Genomic DNA, 19,404 nt, shown 5'->3' with positions numbered 1-19,404 from the left:
GAAACAAAATAACTCACACAAATCTAACTCTCTCTATACATGTTACATCTGCCCCACCTGCAGTGCACATGGTTTTGCCCATTTTGAGAACAAATTTGTACTGCGATCAGATCTAAATAAGGGCCTTTGTGTATTGTCAACGACTGCATGCCTCCCAACATTGGAGTGATGGAAAGAGGGACACTACGTGGCCAAAATTTTGGGGTGTGGCCTAGTGACGCCCCATTTTTGCCGTTGTGGGGGCCTGGCCAGCTGCTCTGTGAGGTGCTAGCCAGGCCCACAGCCCCACTGGCTGAAGGAATAGACCTCTATTCACCGGTGACAGGGGGGACTCCCAACTGCCCCAGGCCACAGGACACTGCTGTCCTCGGACGGGACACGGGACCGCCCCCAAAAAACAGGACGTTACCGCGAAAAGCGGTACAATTGGGACATATGCTTCTGCATCTCAGCCAGCTCCGAAATGCTAAGGCTTTCAAAGGAGTTTCAGGGATGGGAGGTCCATTAAGGGGCGAGACACGTTCCAATACACTGATATCTCAGACATCTCCTACCTCAGAACTCCGAGCTCCCCTCCCATACTACGCTGTAATTGTGCTATTTATCAAGCTCTGGAAAACAAAAGTTGCCATTAGAAAGAGCTATCGGGGGTGGGAATAGGGATCTCCTCAGATCCCTCCGCTTCCTCCGTCTCATTTAGCATGCAGGAACAGAAGCCAGTAGTGTAAGCTGTCACCGCTGCCGTCACTGGTGAAATTACACCTCTTAACATTCACCAGGCAGCTACTTATTGGAGCAGCCAGTCCGGCAGGAAGACATTGATAAATTGCCACAAGACATAATTCCTAATAGACGTGATATGCGACAATAAGGAATGATAGTTTTCAGGGCCCCACTGACATCAATGATGAATAGGACTCTAAAACTGTAATGCATCAAACAAAAAAGAGTGAGAAAAATCCTATATTATCTGCAGTATGTAAAACCATATTTCTGAATGCTTCTCAGTGAATGGAATTAATTTAATATAAGCAGGACTAGTTTTAATGTTATTATAATGGTTTGTGGGAAAAGTTTAGAAACCATGGGGAAATTTACTAAGATGGGATGTTGCTAAGGGGAACCAATCAGAATCTACCTCTTATTTATTTACCACCTTCTCAAAGATAAGAGTATCAGACGGGTTGCCCATAGCAACATCCCATCTGAAATAAAACTCCCATCTTAGTAAATTCCCCTGCATGGGTATTTAGCTGGCACTGCAGATAGGCATGACAGGATCACTAACAAAAATCACAGTCAAACTTAACATACGCATATAGGTCCCGTAATGCACAAAAAGAACAACGGTTTCATAACGAGCATCTAGTACTAACGCGGAAAGTGAATAGTTGCATAATAATTGTCCACCTTTGTGCAGTGTTGGACAGGCCAAACAAGGGTCCAGGACATACTTATCTGGTTTGTTAGTCTCCTCTCTGGGAGATGCTGCAGGATACACCAGGGGGTGGGGCTGGACTGTGCCATCATTAGGCACCGCCCCCAACACAAGCAATTCATTTTCCTGCCTGCATAAGAATTCATTCATGATCTTGATTGTAAATCAAAATACATACCTCCCAACTGTCACGATTTTAGAGGGACAGTCCCGATTTTCGGGTCCTGTCCCGCTGTCCCACCCGCGGCAGGCATTGTCCCGCTGCGGGGGGTGACAGTTGGGAGACCCCCAATCTAGTAGAATAGACGCTGTGCACATGCGCACAGCGTCTATTCTCGTATGAAAATGAGGTCGCGGCTAATTAGCATAAGCCGCGCCCTCATTTGCATACGCCACGCCCCCTTTTCGGGCGCTCGCGCGAGTGTCCCTATTTCTTACGGACAAAAGTTGGGAGGTATGAAAATAGCTTCCGTTTGTGGGTTTATTGAATTAAATAATATTATAAAAGTAAGAAGATGGTAACGCCAGGTGGCAGTATTCCCAGACCATGGCATCTAGCAATACACTGTGGCATAGTTGCCTACCCTCCTGCATTCTGCAGGAGGCTCCCTGAAATACCAGCAATCTCCCTCTCTCCCTCATTAGTCCAGCAATCTCCCTCATGTCACCTAGCCCACATTACACGGTTTCATTTTTGGGGGAAAAAGGAATGATAGACAGATACATTTACATTGAATCATCAGCACCATTTCCCAGCACTTTACCAAGTATAGTAGCTCTTACTAACTGCTTTGGGGCTCATCTACATTTGGATATAAGTCATTTTAAAAGATTCCTCTCAGATGTAGCAGTACACACCCACGCTTCTAGGTGCCACATTCACAATCTCTTCATATATAGAACTAGACACACCCTTTGGGTGGAGCATGACACGCCCACTCAATGGGGCACTGTGCAAAATTCTACTACCAACTATAATCTCCCTGAAACTAGTTTTCAAAAGTAGGCAAGTATGCACTGAGGGCCAGATGCACTTTGCTTCAAAAGTGATAAAATGGAGAGTGATAAACAGCCAGCCAATCGTCTCCTACCTGCCATGTCACAGGCTGTGTTTGAAAAATGTCAGGTAGGAGCTGATTGGCTGGCTGGTTATCACTCTCCATTTTATCACTTTTGAAGCTTAGTGCATCTGGCCCTGTATCTGTGGGCACTTATCCTGTAAGCGGGCACTCTTCCTGTATCCAGGTCCCTTCCTTGGTCTCCGCAGCAGTGGAGAAGCCACATAACTTCTGCCGGAGGCCTAGCCTTTTGCTTTTAACACAATAATGTTTGTGTCCTGGTATTTGTATTCAGGACATTAAATCACACATTCGCACTTTTATCCGAGAGGTGTAAGTGATATTATTGTAGCAGCTAATCCATACATAAACACACACAGCTGATCGATCAGCAGCAGTTAAAATAAAGAGTGAGGCGAGGGCAGGGGAGAGGCAGGGGGCACCGTCTCATTGCTCGGATGAAGGATGAAGTGAGCAGGAGGAGGAGGGGCCACCCCCATCGTTCAGATTAATGCGCGCTGGATGGAGCCCTGGCGGCCAATCTGGATCGATCGACATTTGTCAAACTGAATTGGGGAGTCCCCGAGCACTAAGCACGGGTGCGCTCCAGGGAAGGGAAAGGGAGGAGAGAGAAGCAAAAGTACAGTATGGAGAGAGACAGAATTCCATGTGAGAGGATATAGAAAGACCTGGAGCTGGATGCCTTATTGTGAGAATAGCCTCCAGCTTGCACACGTGTAATGAGTACTGGGCAGCTAGTATTAAGGGGCTGATTCACTATGTCTCGGAAGGGGCCTAATTCGGCCCTGTTTCGGTGGTGGTGGGAGGTCTGCACATGCATGTATCTGCACTTGGCATTCCTCTTTGAACAAGGACATGGCGTTCCCTGCTTGGGGCGGGCAGTTGATGTCACGGGACATCAGCGCCCGCCCTGTGTGTGGTGGAGAGTGGCAGAAATAAAAGTAAGTTTTGACTGACATTTATTTCAGAATGGGGAGAGAAATCGTTCGCTGGTCGGCGAACAGCCAATGATTTCTCTCCCCTTCAGCCGCATGCCGGGGGTGTGTTCACGAACGTCCCCTCGCATGGTACCAAGGGGGATTCGTCGCTATTAAGCCACACGTCCACTGCTTAGCGAGCGGTACTGAATCAGGCGCTAAATGTGGGATCCTGATTCCAGTGATGTGGGCATCACTGTGTGGGGTTTGGGTGCATGAGCGTGTGAGTTAGATTTGGGTGAGTTAGATTTGGGTGAGTTAGATTTGGGTGAGTTATTTTCTTTCTCTGCAAGGTAAATACTGGCTGATTTATTTTGACACAGCAATTTAGATTTTAGTATGAAAATACCCCACCTAAATCTCTACCCGTTACACCTGTCCCACCTGCATTGTACATGGTTTTGTCCATTTTGAGAACAAATTTGTCCTGTGATCAGGTCTGAATTAGGCCCATAGTGTACTGTCAATACCACATTAGGAATAACCAACCAAAATGTGTTTCTAGTCCCCCATAGTCTTCAGTAGGAGCATCTATTTGTCTGATATCATGGCAGCAACGTTTTACATACACATATATAACCCAGGGTTGCCCACTACCCGGCTGCCCTCTCTGGGAGATGGGGTGAGTGGCTGTACAGGAGGCATGGCAAATATGATCGTAACATTATGGCCACACCCCCACTGCATTATGGCCACACCCCCACTGCACAATACCGGGAGATGGGGTGGGTGGCTGTACAGGAGGCATGGCAAGTATGATCGTAACATTATGGCCACACCCCCACTGCACAGTGCCGGTAAGACATGGCACAGCAGGGGGTGAGGCCACAATGATGCGTCATCTGTACCTGCAGATCCCCCCCACCAAGGAGGATTGCAGGGGACTTGGCCACATTTCCAGGGGCCCAGGAGAGGTCAACAAATTTGTTAGTCTCCTTGCCGTCCTGGTAGGGTAGGCAAGTATGATAGAAATACACATTTCCCTCCCTTTTCTTTGAATATTATTACCACACTCACTGACTGTTGTGAATAATGGAGTGTGGTATCCCCTAAAGTGCAATTATCACCCTACACACGGAAAGAGAGAGGACAGGGGATCGTCTAAATATTACACTTTGGGGCATTCAGAGGTGGATGCAAACTGCACCAGTGTTGCATCTGTGCACAGCATGTGTCCGTGGTTTTTCAGGGTGTCCAGTACTGCACTGCAGAGGCCAGGATATCTGACGTAGGCCTAAAAAATGAGGCTGAAATGCAGGGTCGCCTACCCTCCTGGAATGGCTGGGAGGCTCCAGAGCATGGGGGTCCGCCTCTGCGTTCTCGCCAGTCTCCCATCCCCCTCCTCTGTGGGGGGTCCCTGGACCAAATGAAGCGAATCTCATCATTGTAGCCCCGCCAACCGCTGTGCAATGCCTGTAATTCCAGCATTGCACAATCCAAACTATATTTGTAAAGTTATCGGATGCGCATTCTTCCATAAAATAATTTAGTGTCATCGTTTCCCCGCCCTTCCCCCCTTTCCATCCCAAAATAACAAGCACTGTACTATGGAACTGTTACAAGCCTATTAAATGACATGTCCACTGCAAGGGTGAGAGCCATAGTCAGCCCTACAAGTTGGGCATGTCCCCCTGTCCAGGCTTGGGGTGTCTATGCTGTGAACCCTGCCGCTATGGGAAGGGGTTAATTGAACATGGGCTCTCTTCAGCACTCTTGCTACAAGGTTTTATTTCTAATTAAGCTGTAATCAGAGTGGGAAGACACCCAGGGTTTGCACCAAATGACTTGTACACACTCTGCAGATTGGGTCCCTATTCGGCCACGCTGCCGAGCATTCTCCCTGAAATTCATTAGACATGCATGAGAGGGGCCTTATGAATAGAATTGCATTTAAATGGATTTTCTGAGAGAAGAGAAAGCAGCGGAGGGAGGGTGGGGGGAGAGGGAGAAAGGGGCAGAGTGTGTAGGAGGAAGAGAAGCAAATAGAGGGATAGAGAGGAATAGGAGAGAGAAAGGAACGGGTACAGGGAGAACATAGTACCAAAAAACAGGGGAAGAGGAACACGGATAGGGACAGAAAGATTTTGAAGGCGAGTTCCACACAAAAGGCAAACAGAGGTTTAACTAAAGACACCATTGAGGACGGAGATGGATAGGAGATAAAGGGAGATATGAAAGCTTGTGTATGAGGGATGGGATGATAGGAAGTGTCAGTGAGACAGTGTGAAACAGAGACAGCAGGAGAGGGGGAGTCAAGTGTGAGACAACGGAAAGAAGATGAAGAACGGCGGAGGAACAGAAATGAATTGACTGGAACAAGACAGGACTCCTCAAATTAACCTATTCATTGCCAGTGGCATTAACATAAAGCTAGAGGTGTCAATCTTCCTTCCACCAACTTCCAGGGTGGCAGCAGTCCTGGAAGATCCCCCCCCCCCCCCGCTCTAATGCCATGTGTGCCCATCTCCGTGAGATCCATTCCCAGCCAAGCAGCTGCAGGATGTTCGTTAGATCAGCTGCTATGGGTATAAATTAATTAGTCTTCCCAAGGAGGCAGAAAGACAAAGAAAGAGCTAGAGCGCTGGCTAATACCAGACAACGACAGCCTAGGCAAGGTATTAAAGAGCAGGGAGGGAGTCTGCTAATCCTATCAACCAGCTACTATCTGATCAGAACAATTAGGATTTCTGTAGCCGGGAAGCTGAGCGAGGTGAGAATTGGGAAATTAGGGTATAGAGGGAGTCAACATTTGGCGCATATGAAGAATGACGATGGGAGAGGGCGAAGAGAAGAGTTAAACATAAATCAAAGACAAAGGATGATTAAAAGTGTTTTATACAAGGTGGATGCACAACAGAGCGAGGTCTAGAGAGGGAGCTGCACGGAAATGCTGAGAGTTAGAATAGACAGAAAGTGTGGAAAGAGAGGGAAAGTGTTAGAAAGGGGAACGAAAGTAAGGTCACGTGAGCTGCGGGGGCAAATGGGTAATGAAATACGACGATGAAAGGAGACAAATCAGAGCAATAAACTCATACTGTTCCTAACCACATTGAGTGGCTTTGTCCTGGAATCCTCCAATCACTGCGGCGGGGAGAATGGAGTTTCCTCCTCTCACAGAGCAGTGAAACAGTTAAAGAGTTTATAGACATATTTACATCCTCTGCAAAATGAACAGCGCCCAGAGATGCCTCACCAATCACAAATGAGAGGGAATACGTGTGAACGAGGGAGAGAGAGAGAGAGACAGCGAGAGAGGAAGAGAGAGACATATAAATATATATTTAAATATGTATCAGATGAATAGTAGAAATGGGAAAACATAAAGATGATTTGAAATACAGAACATACATCTTATATAGTGTATACGATACAGCATTAACTAAAGGGAGGTTTTACACTGCGTGCTCTAGATATCTGGTAGAATGATTTACAAACAGACCGGCCAATCGTAAATTCCAGAGACAGGAACAGTATAGTGGTGAAATTAGAATCACAAGTAGATGAAAAGGAACAAAACAGAGGTTGAATCCATATAAAGGAATGGATATATTTCAATAGAGCAGAATACAGAGAGAAGGCGTTATGGGGAAGTCAGCTGCAACTGATGGACCATTGAAAGTAAATGTGACGAATGTTGGAGCGGTGCAACTAGTAGAGAGGATGGGATGAGGAAGAGGTCAGGGAGACGCAGGAAAAACAGGACAAGTAGGTGAAGAACAGTCTTGGCGACAAAGCAGTGTTGGTTGATGGGAATAGGTAAAATCTGGAAGTGAATGGAAATAGTGGAAAGCGATCATCGGCGGATTGGGAACTAAAAGCCCATCGCCCTGGAAAATTTTTGAGAAGTGGCATCATGTGGGCGGCATCAAATCAAATGTAGGTGGAACAATACCAAAATAGGTGGGATTATCACTACACCTGGGAGGAAGTCACGGATTTAAATATACTTGGCAGCCTCGTGGTCCCCAGACCTTTAAGCCCCTGTGAGAACCCACAAAACTCCACAGTTCAAATAATTTTACTAGGTCCCCCGTGACTGAACAGACACCCAAACCCCCTTCAAGCAGACAGCTCAGTACCATAATCCCCTGACCATCACAAATATCCCCACATCTTCCCCAAACATCGTCACACCTCCAGATGGCACCCACTTTTGTCCAATGGATATATAGATGGCTGCCCATATGAGGTGAGCATTGGGTATTTTGTGTGAGAGACAGGACAGCGACGGGGCCTCTACTAAGGGGAAGACCACGTCTAAAAAAAAAAGAAAAAAGGTGCCCCGACATTCCGGGGATCTTCACTTCAACTGACCCAAGGAAGCAACAATACATTAAGAAACTAAATAAATATAACACTGGGTAATTAGTGAGAAAGTAGTTACAGACAAAAAAGCTCAGTTTAAATATTAAAAACCATGTATAATTAGTCATAGGGGGGATTCAGTTCTCGGGGTGATAACTTTGCAGTGCCGTGACCACAAAGATAACATTCTTTCCTTGCACCCTGTAGGAACAGCAAAATGAGTGAAGTTGGGGTACAGTAATTCGCAGGGGTGTGCACAACCACACAGTCAATAAAAACTGGATTCCCCAGTGAATTGGATTCCCCAGTGAACCAAAGTTAAACATGAATATGTATTTGAAAGTAATCTAAACAATAATGAGAAATAGAGTCTTATAATAATAATTATCTTTATGGCTGTCAAAAGGTATAGTAATAAGACATTAATAGCAATAGAGACATTAATATACTGAACGCAACCAAGAACTCTGAAGCCTCAGTTTGCAAATGTGTAAAGCCCCAATGACATGTTGAATATCCTCTATTACCTGGGAATGTAGGTGAATAATTGGGGGTTTGTTTGCAAGAGGCAAACGTTAAGACAAATGTGCCTTTTTGGGCGCACTCTTTATTCTATAAACTTGTATGATTTGATTATTTAGTTAAGACATAACTTTTAATAGACTTCTTAATATAAAATACAGGGATCATTAAATAGGTTATTGATCAGTCGTTTAGTACATTATAATTAGACTGTCAATCAAACAACACACAACATAAAACAAAACAAGGACATACGTACATAGATACACATGATTTTTGTGTCTTTTTGTGTGATAACCTTATTGTAACTTTTTCACACTTTTATTTGTACACTCATGTGTCAATTGCCTTAGCAAATAGCATTACTTAACATTACTCGGCTTCGCCAGCTTGCCCAGGTAATCCCACACAATTGTTTATATATAGTATCAATTTTCAGTATTAGTTTTTAGTATTCTATATAGGGGATAGTTGTATCCCAATCTGATAGATACTCGTCGTCAACAAGATCCCACGTGAAAAGTGTTCCCACAACCGGTGGCTCCTGTGTATCTACTGTTTGCTCACCATGCCTGTGTTACCATACCAGTTGTTCACCAAGGGTCTCCTCTCTGGTTGATAGACTGGCCCCTTGTTGGCACTGCTGGATTCCGGCCCGGGTTGGGGTATATAGGTAACGTACGGCAATAGTGTCAAATGAGAGTACCAGGTTGGTTGTGTATGGGAATTCACAAAAGTAGTCCAACATATTGGTTCAATAGATGTTTCACTAGAATGTTCTAATTTATGAGTAAAGTCTGTGTGGATCCAAAACCCCCCTTCTCTGTACTGGGAATGTAGGTACCTAGTACCGCTTATTCCACCATATTCATTAAACACCTTGACAGCATTGGCCTACATGTTGCTGATTTGGGCATGATCTAATCTACATGTCAGAGACACACAGCATACACAACATAAACACCTGCTGCATACCAAGATTATACAATCTTTAAAACTCTGTGTGAGAGAGGTGTCCTAATCCCACCCTGATCACTACCCCTACACTCCTCCAGCTGCACCCACCTCCTTCTTCATTTCCATTCACGCAGTGTGGAAGCTCGTTAGTGATTCCTGGCAGTCTGTCCAGGGGGCATAATTATTATTACTCTTAAAAAGCAGCACTGCTGAAATCACAGTGCGCAAAGGATGCTGGGAGATGGAAAGTGTTTGACATGGGACTTGTGTGCTCTATTATGTTTTACCACATTAGGCAGATGGATAAATGTCTTTCTATATTATATGTCAGTATGCTGTCTTGCAGTGTGCCTGTTTGTCCATATTCTATATTCCGGAGCCTTGATGTGTATTTTGTAAACTTTGGCTGATGTCAAACTGTTGTTCTTATGCCAACCTATAAATTGAAAACCTGAATTTTCCTGCTGACACCTTTATATAAAATGCATTGTGTTGTACGGTTCCTTTCTATTACCCGGTTGTGTTGTGCGACAATGCGTGTGCTTCCTCTTTGGTGTGCTTTTTTCTCCTTGTCGTATTGAGAGTGCAAGTATAATAAAAGTACAATAATAAGTGGCACGTTTGCAAATAATGACATAACCCTGTCACCCTACGGGAGGGAATTATTGCATTCACTCATGGAGATGAGAGGGAATACACAACCTGGAAGGGAGAGGGGTCTTTGTGGGCATAGAGGGAGAGGCAGAAAAAAGAGGTGACAAACTGGGGAGGATATTTGAAGATCAATGGCCCTTACTCAGATCAAATTTGTTCTCAAAATGGGCAAAACCATGTGCACTGCAGGTGGGGCAGATGCAACAAGTGCAGAGAGAGTTACATTTGGGTGGGGTGTGTTGAAACTGAAATCTAAATGGCAGTGCAAAATTAATGCAGCCAGTATTTACCCTGCACAGAAACAAAATTACTCACACAAATCTAACTCTCTCTATACATGTTACATCTGCCCTACCTACAGAGCACATGGTTTTGCCCATTTTGAGAATAAATTTGTGCTACGATCATATCTGAATAAGGGCTAATATGGGTGATAGATAAATGGTGAGAGACAGTATTAGCCAGTGCAGAGGGTTGAGTTGACTGAGGCTGTTTCAGCACCATGGAGAGCTGCCAGCCTAGGCATAAAGCATGGCCTATAACTCATTCACCAGCTGCAAAAGAAAAAAATGTGTATGTACGAAACTGAGTAATTTGATTTATACAGCTGAAATAGTATATACAGTGCTTTACAAAATTACATCAAAGTAGTGAGACAATGTCACGGCCCAGGATTTTACAGATTACACAGCTTGCATCGATATTTCTTTCTGCTGGTTGCTTTTTACTAAATTAATTTGGTGCTTAACATGTATCCAAAGCTGGACACATTTTTCAGACTCTGCGTTACAGAGCTGTCGTACACAGACGAGCCAAAATGAATGTTAACTTCACAAGTAACTGACTCCTTCACTGCCTGCTCCACTGAAGACCGCCTGGTATTAATCAGACGTGTCTTTTCTCATGCAAACACACACTATTGATTCCTATCAGTCCGCTGCTCAATATAACCAGTGATCCTTATCTTTCACCTCTATTGTGAATAATTCAAATAAAGCACTTTGTGAATAACCCTGGCAATAGAAATACTTGGGGGATCTATTCATCACGATTTTATCCCCCCCCCATCAAATTATGAAGAAATTGCAGGTTCTGCACAATCTTGTTTCCCAGCTGTGTAATGGTCAAATGAATGATAATTCACAGAACGCCATGCCCATTATTATCAATGGGGACTATGATCTGTCCTGTAGGTACCAAAATCCGGAAAGTGAAGCCTTTTCAGAGTTTGGCCTCATTAGTTTGAGCAATCCTCAGATAGTGTAAACAGCTATGAAGGCATTTCTCTTCCGCAGCCTCCGCCCGGCTAAAGAAAGTGACAATGGGGGTTATTCTAGTTCACTCTTTCTGACAAATTCCTTCTAAGATGGTCAAAACCATGTGCACGGCAGGTGGGGCAGATGTAACTTGTGCAGAGAGAATTAGGTTTGGGTGGGGTTTTACTTCAATGTGAGATCTATATTGCAGTGTAAAAATAAAGCAGCCAGTATTTACCCTGCACAGAAACAAAATAACTCACCCAAATCTAATTCTCTCTGCACATTTTATATCTGCCCCCCTGCAGTGCACATGGTTTAGTCCATCTAAGAAGGATTTTGTCAGAGAGAGTGAACTAGAATAAGGCCCACTGTGTGTGTGCACGGTCTCAGATATGCAGGAGAAGCCTTTTTAAAAAGTGTAAGTCTAAAGTTGGCCATGCACTACTGCGATCTTTTGCAGCAGTGTATGGCCATCCGACCCCCAGAAGCCACCTAGGACCTTCCCAGGCAGCAGGATCGCATATGATACATCGTATGGGGTCCTTTCGCATGTGATGTATCACATGCAACCGCTGTTACTCGCCGCTGGGAGGAGGGTCCGCGGTCAGACCTGCATGCAGGTCTAATGCAAACAGGACCTGATGGTACATCATCTGATTTGGGCGCGGTAGTGTTTGGGGGACCTTAAAGCAATGGGAGAAGAATAATCCCCCACAGAACCTCTCATCAGCCACTCACTGGTAACCACATCACCTCCAGATTAACCAGATTGCCCACTTGCCACTAAATACTTTCTCATGCCACTCAGGTATCCCATAAAACAACACTCAACCCTCCGTGAGAGTACCATGCATTGCTAATATATTTACTAATTAACCTTCATTTATTATTATTAATAATAATAATAATAATAATAATTGGTGCCAATTAAATAGGCTGTAATTCTATGTAAGGGCCCTTCCCAGGTTGTGTGGAGGTCACATGATAAGGACAGAAAGAAAGGATAAGGACTAAGTCCTCATCACCAAGCGGTGAATCAATGATTCCCACGTTTCTGCAGTAGCACGGCAATAACAGTAATTATAATATGGTTCTCTCACCTTGACCTTAATACTATTACCTACACACCATGCTAAAACATAAGCAGCCAAGCTACTACAGAACCTCATAGCTGGTGGCTGCTCTTGGAGAAACGTCTTCACTGGTTTTTCTTCACTGCCATTGCAGGCACCATGCAAGCCACATATAGAGGAGGTGGCACTGCCCGATAGATCGGCGTTCTATTGAAGATGGGGAGTTGCCCATAGCAACCAATTAGTTTCTATCTAGTATCTTCTCGTAGGTGCTAAATAAATAAGTATAAACTGATTGGTTGCTAAGAGCAACATCCCATCTTCAATAGAACTCCTTTATTTAATTTACCCCCTCAGGTCTGCACCCTCTTTGTGCAACCCGCTAACACCAATCAAACTAATGTAACAACTTTTATCACTTAATGCTTCCTCTCATTGGTGTGGTGCCTTGGGGTGGTTGGCCTTTGCTGACCCAGGGGGGTCCAGTGCTCTGGACTGGAACTTTAGGAAAATTAGGAACGCACCCAATGAGGTCTTTTGGCGGTGGTAGGTAGGCTTATATTTTTTGGCCAACAATAATGCTAAGAACCTCAAGTTTACTCCATGTTAAATTGTAGAGTTTAATTTTATTGTTCTCAATAACAGTTTTTAAGGTGGCCTTTCCTACAGCACCTTCTCGGGGAAGCGGAACATCTGTCAGAATGAACTTAGGTCTACAGTCATTAGGTCGACCCCACTAGGTCGACTGGCAGGAAGGTCGACCTGACTTAAGGTCGAATTTGCATAAAGGTCGACATGAGGAAGGTCAACTGGTCATAAGGTCGACATGGGTTTTTCACTGTTTTTTTGATCCGAATGTCGACACAGTCGACATGGACACAGTTGGCAATGAGAATCGGACCCTCGCATCGCTCGCAATGCTTCGGGCACGGTGCCTCGCTGCGCTCGGCACACTATTTTATTCTCCCACCACGCCCTAGTGGATGGTAGGGCATGAAATACCGCCTGTCGGCACATGTCGGCTCAAAAAACAGTGAAAAACCCATGTCGACCTTATGACCAGTCGACCTTCCACATGTCGACCTTTATGCAAATTCGACCTTAAGTCATGTCGACCTTGGCCCATGTCGACCTTAAGTCAGGTCGACCTTCCTGCCAGTCGACCTAGTGGGGTCGACCTAATGACTGTAGACCTAAGTTCATTCTGACAGATGACCGCATCCCCTTCTCGGGCGGAGGGATCACGTGTGATATATACATATGGCATGCAGTCCTTTTGCACGTGATGTATTGCATGCAACCCCCTTCTCCGAGTCCGAGGTGTATTGTGCAAGCTGGTCCGAACTCCGGATCCGATGCGCACTGGGGCCGCGCATCGAATCGAGTCAAGTCCCCCAAATCGCTAAAATGTACGGTGGCCTTTAGTGTTTAGAGTGTGCTCCTGCATGTTCTCTTTTCCTCTGTGTGACCAATCATTTTTCATGCTGCAATGATATTATGTGAGTGTTTGGTTTTTGCTATGTTCAATTTATATGTACAGATCTGTATTTGATTTGTGCCACTTGACCTTCGTTGTACCTGTGTGTACAAATAATATTTTTATGTGTACCAGACATCTTGTTATTGAGCTTAATTTTACTAATGTAATATACAAAGCTGTGTATAATAATGATGATGATGATGACATGGATCATTATATAAACTTCTAACACACAAGATTTACAAATCAGTATTTCATCCACTGGCAATATAATGAAGTTCCTAATTTAACCAATTAGTTGACCCCCACCCCTTCACACAAGCACACACACATATACGCAGTAACCCTCCCCCTCTTTTAATGAGTATTAAAGGGTCTTCCTCAAGGGTATTATAGGAGAACCAATAAACAGTCCAGGTTTTTCTAGAGGACTGAGACAGGATGATAGATCATTACTATTACTTTTTTTTTTTTTTTTAATACTTTTTTATTTTCAATATGCAAAAAAAACATACATACATTGATTACAGATTACGTACAAACATATAAATACTGAAGTACAGCTTAACAAAAGACTCCCGATTACGACCGATATGGTATAATAGTGGGAATTGAGCCCCCGTTGGGCTAACTCAACGCTTCCATGACCAGGGGGAGGGCAGTGGGCCTACTTATTTGTGGTCCTCAAGGATATCACAGAGTGCTAGTTCCAATCCTAACCTATCTAGTGCTACCTAAAAGTGTTAAAAAGGTGATACGTATAGACCTTTTACCGTCGCATTAATATCCACATAATACCAGGTCTATTCACTTAACATGTGTTTTACAAGTGGAGTAAATAATATATATCAAATGTGCTTTTTTTTTTTTTTTTTTTTTATTATTTATTTTAAGGGTGGTTATATTAGCCACCTTAGAACCTGTTTTTAAACCTAAATACTATAGTGAAGCACTTTCCTGCTGCTCGGGACTTTTTGAATTTAAGTGATAACCATAATTAAAAATCCAACCGTGTGGCTCAAATCTATGTAATAGTGCTGCCACTGTTCCAACCCTATTCGAATGCGGGGATATGTCACATCTCTATTCCCACCCTTTTCCAAGCATATCGGTCGATACCGCAAACATACTCAACATACTACCCCTACCCTTGAACAAGCTTCAACCTCCCACCTTCCACAGTTCGCCTTAGGCCTGGTACCCTTATGTCTCTTTAAGAAAACACACCACAATTTCAAACAACTACCCCTGAGTTAGATTGATCCATCTGGACCATATTGCCTTAAATTTCCTCTCTGCCCCCCTAGCTGTATATGTATATCTCTCGTGATCAAGCGTGCTCCTTACCAGGGCTGTCCATTCCGAGCACGCTGGGGCCTCCTCCGCCATCCACTTCCTAGCTATACATGTTTTTGCAATGGCACATAGGTTAATTGTCAATTCCCATATGTTCCTTGGGATTATATGCTCTCCCTTTATGCTCAGAAGGCACAGCCCAGGGGTGCACGCTCTTTTAGGGATCCCCAACTGCACAAGATGATTAATTATCTGCTCCCAAAATGTTATTATGGTTGGACACTCCCATATCAGGTGGAAAAAGGTGCCTTCAGGCTTCTTACATTTAGGGCATGTTGGTTCTACCCTTCCTCCAAATTTTGCTAAATGGACCGGAGTGATATAAGACCTATGTTGGATGAAGAGTTGTATCTGTTGAAATCTTAACTGAGTTGTTGCTTTAAATATATTAGCAAGGGATTCTGCCCATTCATCATCATTGATATCCCCTATTTCCGCCACCCATTTTGCTTTTAGGGGAAGCAATTTATCCTCACTAGTTTTTTCCTGCAGGGCTCTATATGTTTGAGCTAATATATGACAAGGCTTGGTTTTCTTCAGGAGGCATTTAACTTTTGATTCCTCAAGAACCGGGTCCCGGGGGCCAAACTGAGCATGTAATGCCGATTTTAACTGTATATATCGAAAATAGTATGAATTATCCAATTGTAGTTGCTCTTTCAAAATCGAGAATGGGCAAAAACATCCCAGCTCATAGAGCTGCCCCACCTCCAAAAGTCCTTTTGTCCCCCAAACCTGTTTGACCTGAAGTTCCTCTAGTTCTTTAAGCACCCTGGGATTATACAGGGGGGTTTCTGGGTCCATCCCTCTACTCCCAAGTAACTTCTCCAAGTTCTTCCAAATTTTTAAAGCTTGAATAAGGAATGGTGGCCAAGCAGACTTAATTTCTCCCGAAAGGAGAAGATGTAGAGGGGAATATTCAGGGGTTATTGCCTTAACCATAGCCCTGACCAACTCTGTGTCCTGTCCTGCCTGTAACCAGGATCTCAAAAAAACCATCTGGGAGGCAAGATAATAAAGCCAAAAGTCGGGTAATCCTAGCCCACCTCTAGCCTTGGGCCTGGTCAAGACCCTCTGTCGAATACGCACCCGTTTCCTGTTCCACACAAGAGAGGAGATGAGCCCCTCGAGAGTGTGGAAGAGTTTCCGGGGTAGGTAGTGTGGAGTGTGCTGAAGTATATATAAGATCCTAGGTTGCACAACCATTTTTACCAGATTTACTCTGCCAGTCATTGAGAGTGGTAATTTGGACCAAGTTGAAATTTTGGATTTAATGTCCCTCAACAAGGGGGACAGGTTCAAGTTTTCAAATTCCCTTATATTGTTAGATATCCAGACCCCAAGATACTGGAACCTGTCCACTACCTGCAGTGGGACATCCAATCCTGTTTCCGTTGATATAGGACTATCTATTCCTAATGCACAGGACTTGCCCCAATTTATCCTCAACCCGGACATGGCCCCAAATTGTTCTACCAACTCTAAAACTATTGGGATTTGATTGCCATAATCCTGTAGAAACAATAAAACATCGTCTGCATACAAGGCTATTCGGTCCTCCCTTCCCCACAGGGAGAGGCCCCGAAATCTAAGGCTAGATCTTATTACGCAAGCCAACGGCTCCATCGCTATAGCGAACAGGGCCGGTGACAGCGGACAGCCTTGTCGGGTACCTCTCCCGATAGGGAAGGGGGACGAAACACAGTTGTTAACCATAACACGGGCCGTAGGATGTGAATAAAGTAACTTCACCCACTTGATAAATTCTGGCCCTATCCCTATCCATTCCAACGCTTTCCATAGATATGGCCATTCTATCGTGTCAAACACTTTGGCGGCGTCCAAAGACACCACCGCTGGACTTCCAATCCCATCCCGGGGTCTTTGCAGATGGATGTATAACCTTCTGAGATTGTATGAGGAAGATCTACCTGGGATAAACCCCGTTTGGTCCTTGTGAATCAGGTTCCCCAATACTTTATTTAGTCGTATGGATAGGGTCTTGGCAAGTATTTTAGCATCGCCTGGCAAGAGAGAGATGGGACGATATGATTCTCTAGCTGTCGGGTCCTTATCTTTTTTTAAAAGAGTTATTATCAGAGCTTCGGACATGGAGTCAGAAAGACCCCCTGTCTCGTTTAGTTTATTAAATAGGTCTAACAGCCTTGGGGCAAAGAAGTGGGGATATAACTTATAAAGATCTTGTGGGAGGCCATCTGTCCCGGGAGCCTTACCACTAGGGCTGGCCATAATGGCATTAATTATTTCTTGGACTGTTATCGGGGCCTCCAGTTCCAACATAGCCTCATGAGTAGTCTTGGGAGATGAAATTTGACCCAAGTAGGCCTCAATTTCGTTCATAGTACACCTGGCAGTAGGTTCATACAACTTTTTATAGAACTGCACAAAGCTTTGAACTATATCAGGGGTAGTGGTCCAATCTTCCCCATCTTCCCCCGTAATCTTTAAGACTACCGTAGGTGATGATTCTGCTTTCACTAAGTTTGCTAGGAAGCTACCTGGCCTGTCCCCTTCTGCATAAATTTTATGGTGTCTGTATACTTCTCTAAGCTTAGCTACCTCATTCAGTTTATCTGTCCAGGCTTTTTGAGCCTTAAGCCATATCTGTTTACTTTCATCCGTCTTATCTTTTATGTAATTTAATTCTGCTAGGGTACAGTTTTCCTCTAGTTGGGCCTCCTCAGCTCTATATGTTGCCTTAAACCCAGCGATTCTTTTAATAATTGTTCCACGGATATTCGCCTTAAAGGTGTCCCAGACTATTTCAGGGGGTGCAGTGCCTACGTTATCCGAGAGGAACTCCATCCATTGCTCCTCCAATCCCGAACCCGGTGCCAGTTTTGTTAGCCATTGTGTATTGAGCCTCCAATAAGAGGAACCCTTTACAGACCCGGGAGCCAAAGTTATCTCCAATGGCGAATGGTCCGATATGCCCCTGGCTCTGTACTTCACGTCTGATATCCTAAGGCAACAAGACTCAGAAGCCAGGGCCATATCGATCCGAGAAAACGTATCGTGGGAGCCAGAGAAGCAAGAGAATTCACGGATCTTGGGGTTTCGTTCCCTCCATATATCCTTTAACCCCATCTCTCTAATCATTAATACGAATGGAGATTCTTTCCTAGCTCTGGCCCAATTCCCACATCTCCACCTATCCATGTACGGGTTCACCACGTTATTAAAATCACCCACCATCAGCACCGGGAGGTCTGGAGCTGTGGCCATAAATTCAGCCGCCTTTTTAAGAACCCCATACTCAAAAGGAGGAGGAATATAGACAGACATCAACAAGAATTGAAACATTTCTAATTTACATTTCAGAAATATATATCTTCCATTGGGGTCTACATTTATCTGATCCATTTTAAATGGAATACCCTTCCTCACTAATATAGAGACCCCCCTGGAAGCCGAGGTGAATGTCGAGTGGTAAGCCCACCCGACCCATGGTTTCTTCAAGGCTAAAACTCTTCCCCCTTCCAGGTGGGTCTCCAAGAGGCAGGCAATATCTACCCCATTTTTCCGTAACTCCCGGAGCACTAATGACCTTTTAATCTTATTATTAAGGCCCCTGACATTCCATGAGGTTATATTGTATTTACTCAGCCCCATACTACTCTTGGTTTGGCTTGAAGTTGTCGAGTTGAAGTAAAAACCAGATCCGGCCTAAAGAAAACTGTTTAGCGAAGCTTGTTCCCCACCCTCCCTTTCCAACCTCCCCCCACCCTGCATGCCACCCGCCAACCCTGACATGCCTACCCCCAAGACAGTATTCCCTCCCCCCCCAACCCCATCCCCCCAAGCTTTCCCTATGGGCAATATATTCCATGACCACCCTGTTACGCTTCTCTCCCACCCTAGCGGCAATTCTGTTTTATTCATAGTATAAATTACACCTCCCCCTTTACCTCTGCCCTATAGTGCCATATTTTGACACAATGGTCAACCCCTCCCTGCACTAAGCCCACACACCTAGTAGTTAGCTAAGTCATTGCTGCTGATTCTGTAGTTGAGCTCCGTTATACGGTTGCTAATGCACGTTTGCCCGGATAACTCCTATCCAGCCAGTCCATTGCTTGATTGGAGTTCGCAAAGAAGAGAGACTTCCCTCCTTCAATTACTCTGAGCTTGGCTGGGTAGAGTGTAGCATATTCCAAGTTCAGTTCTCTCAAACGCTTTTTAACCGGGCCATATTGCGCTCTTTCTTTTTGAACACTTTGGGCATAGTCCGGGAAGATGGAGATTTTCTTTTGACCCCACATGAGAGGTCCTTTCTCTCTGTT

The 19,404-nt window shown here is 44.5% G+C and overlaps 1 protein-coding gene across 4 annotated transcripts in view; it reads right to left on the bottom strand.

The window, feature by feature from the left end:
* The window catches only part of DSCAML1 (DS cell adhesion molecule like 1), a 235,030-nt gene that overhangs the window by 60,882 nt on the left and 154,744 nt on the right, over positions 1-19,404 (bottom strand). Inside the window, exon 1 of one of the 4 annotated variants that reach the window (XM_083163143.1) lies at positions 1,455-1,597. The exons of the other annotated variants lie outside the window; for them this stretch is intronic. Coding sequence (XP_083019269.1) covers positions 1,455-1,584 — 130 coding nt within the window. The 5' untranslated portion in view covers positions 1,585-1,597. Of the gene's footprint in view, positions 1-1,454; positions 1,598-19,404 lie in introns of those variants that run through there. 4 annotated transcript variants of the gene reach the window in all.

The sequence above is a fragment of the Crinia signifera genome, chromosome 19, assembly GCF_055691185.1.
Source record: "Crinia signifera chromosome 19, ASM5569118v1, whole genome shotgun sequence".
Lineage (NCBI taxonomy): Eukaryota > Metazoa > Chordata > Amphibia > Anura > Myobatrachidae > Crinia > Crinia signifera.
This window is presented reverse-complemented; position numbering and strand designations above follow the sequence as displayed.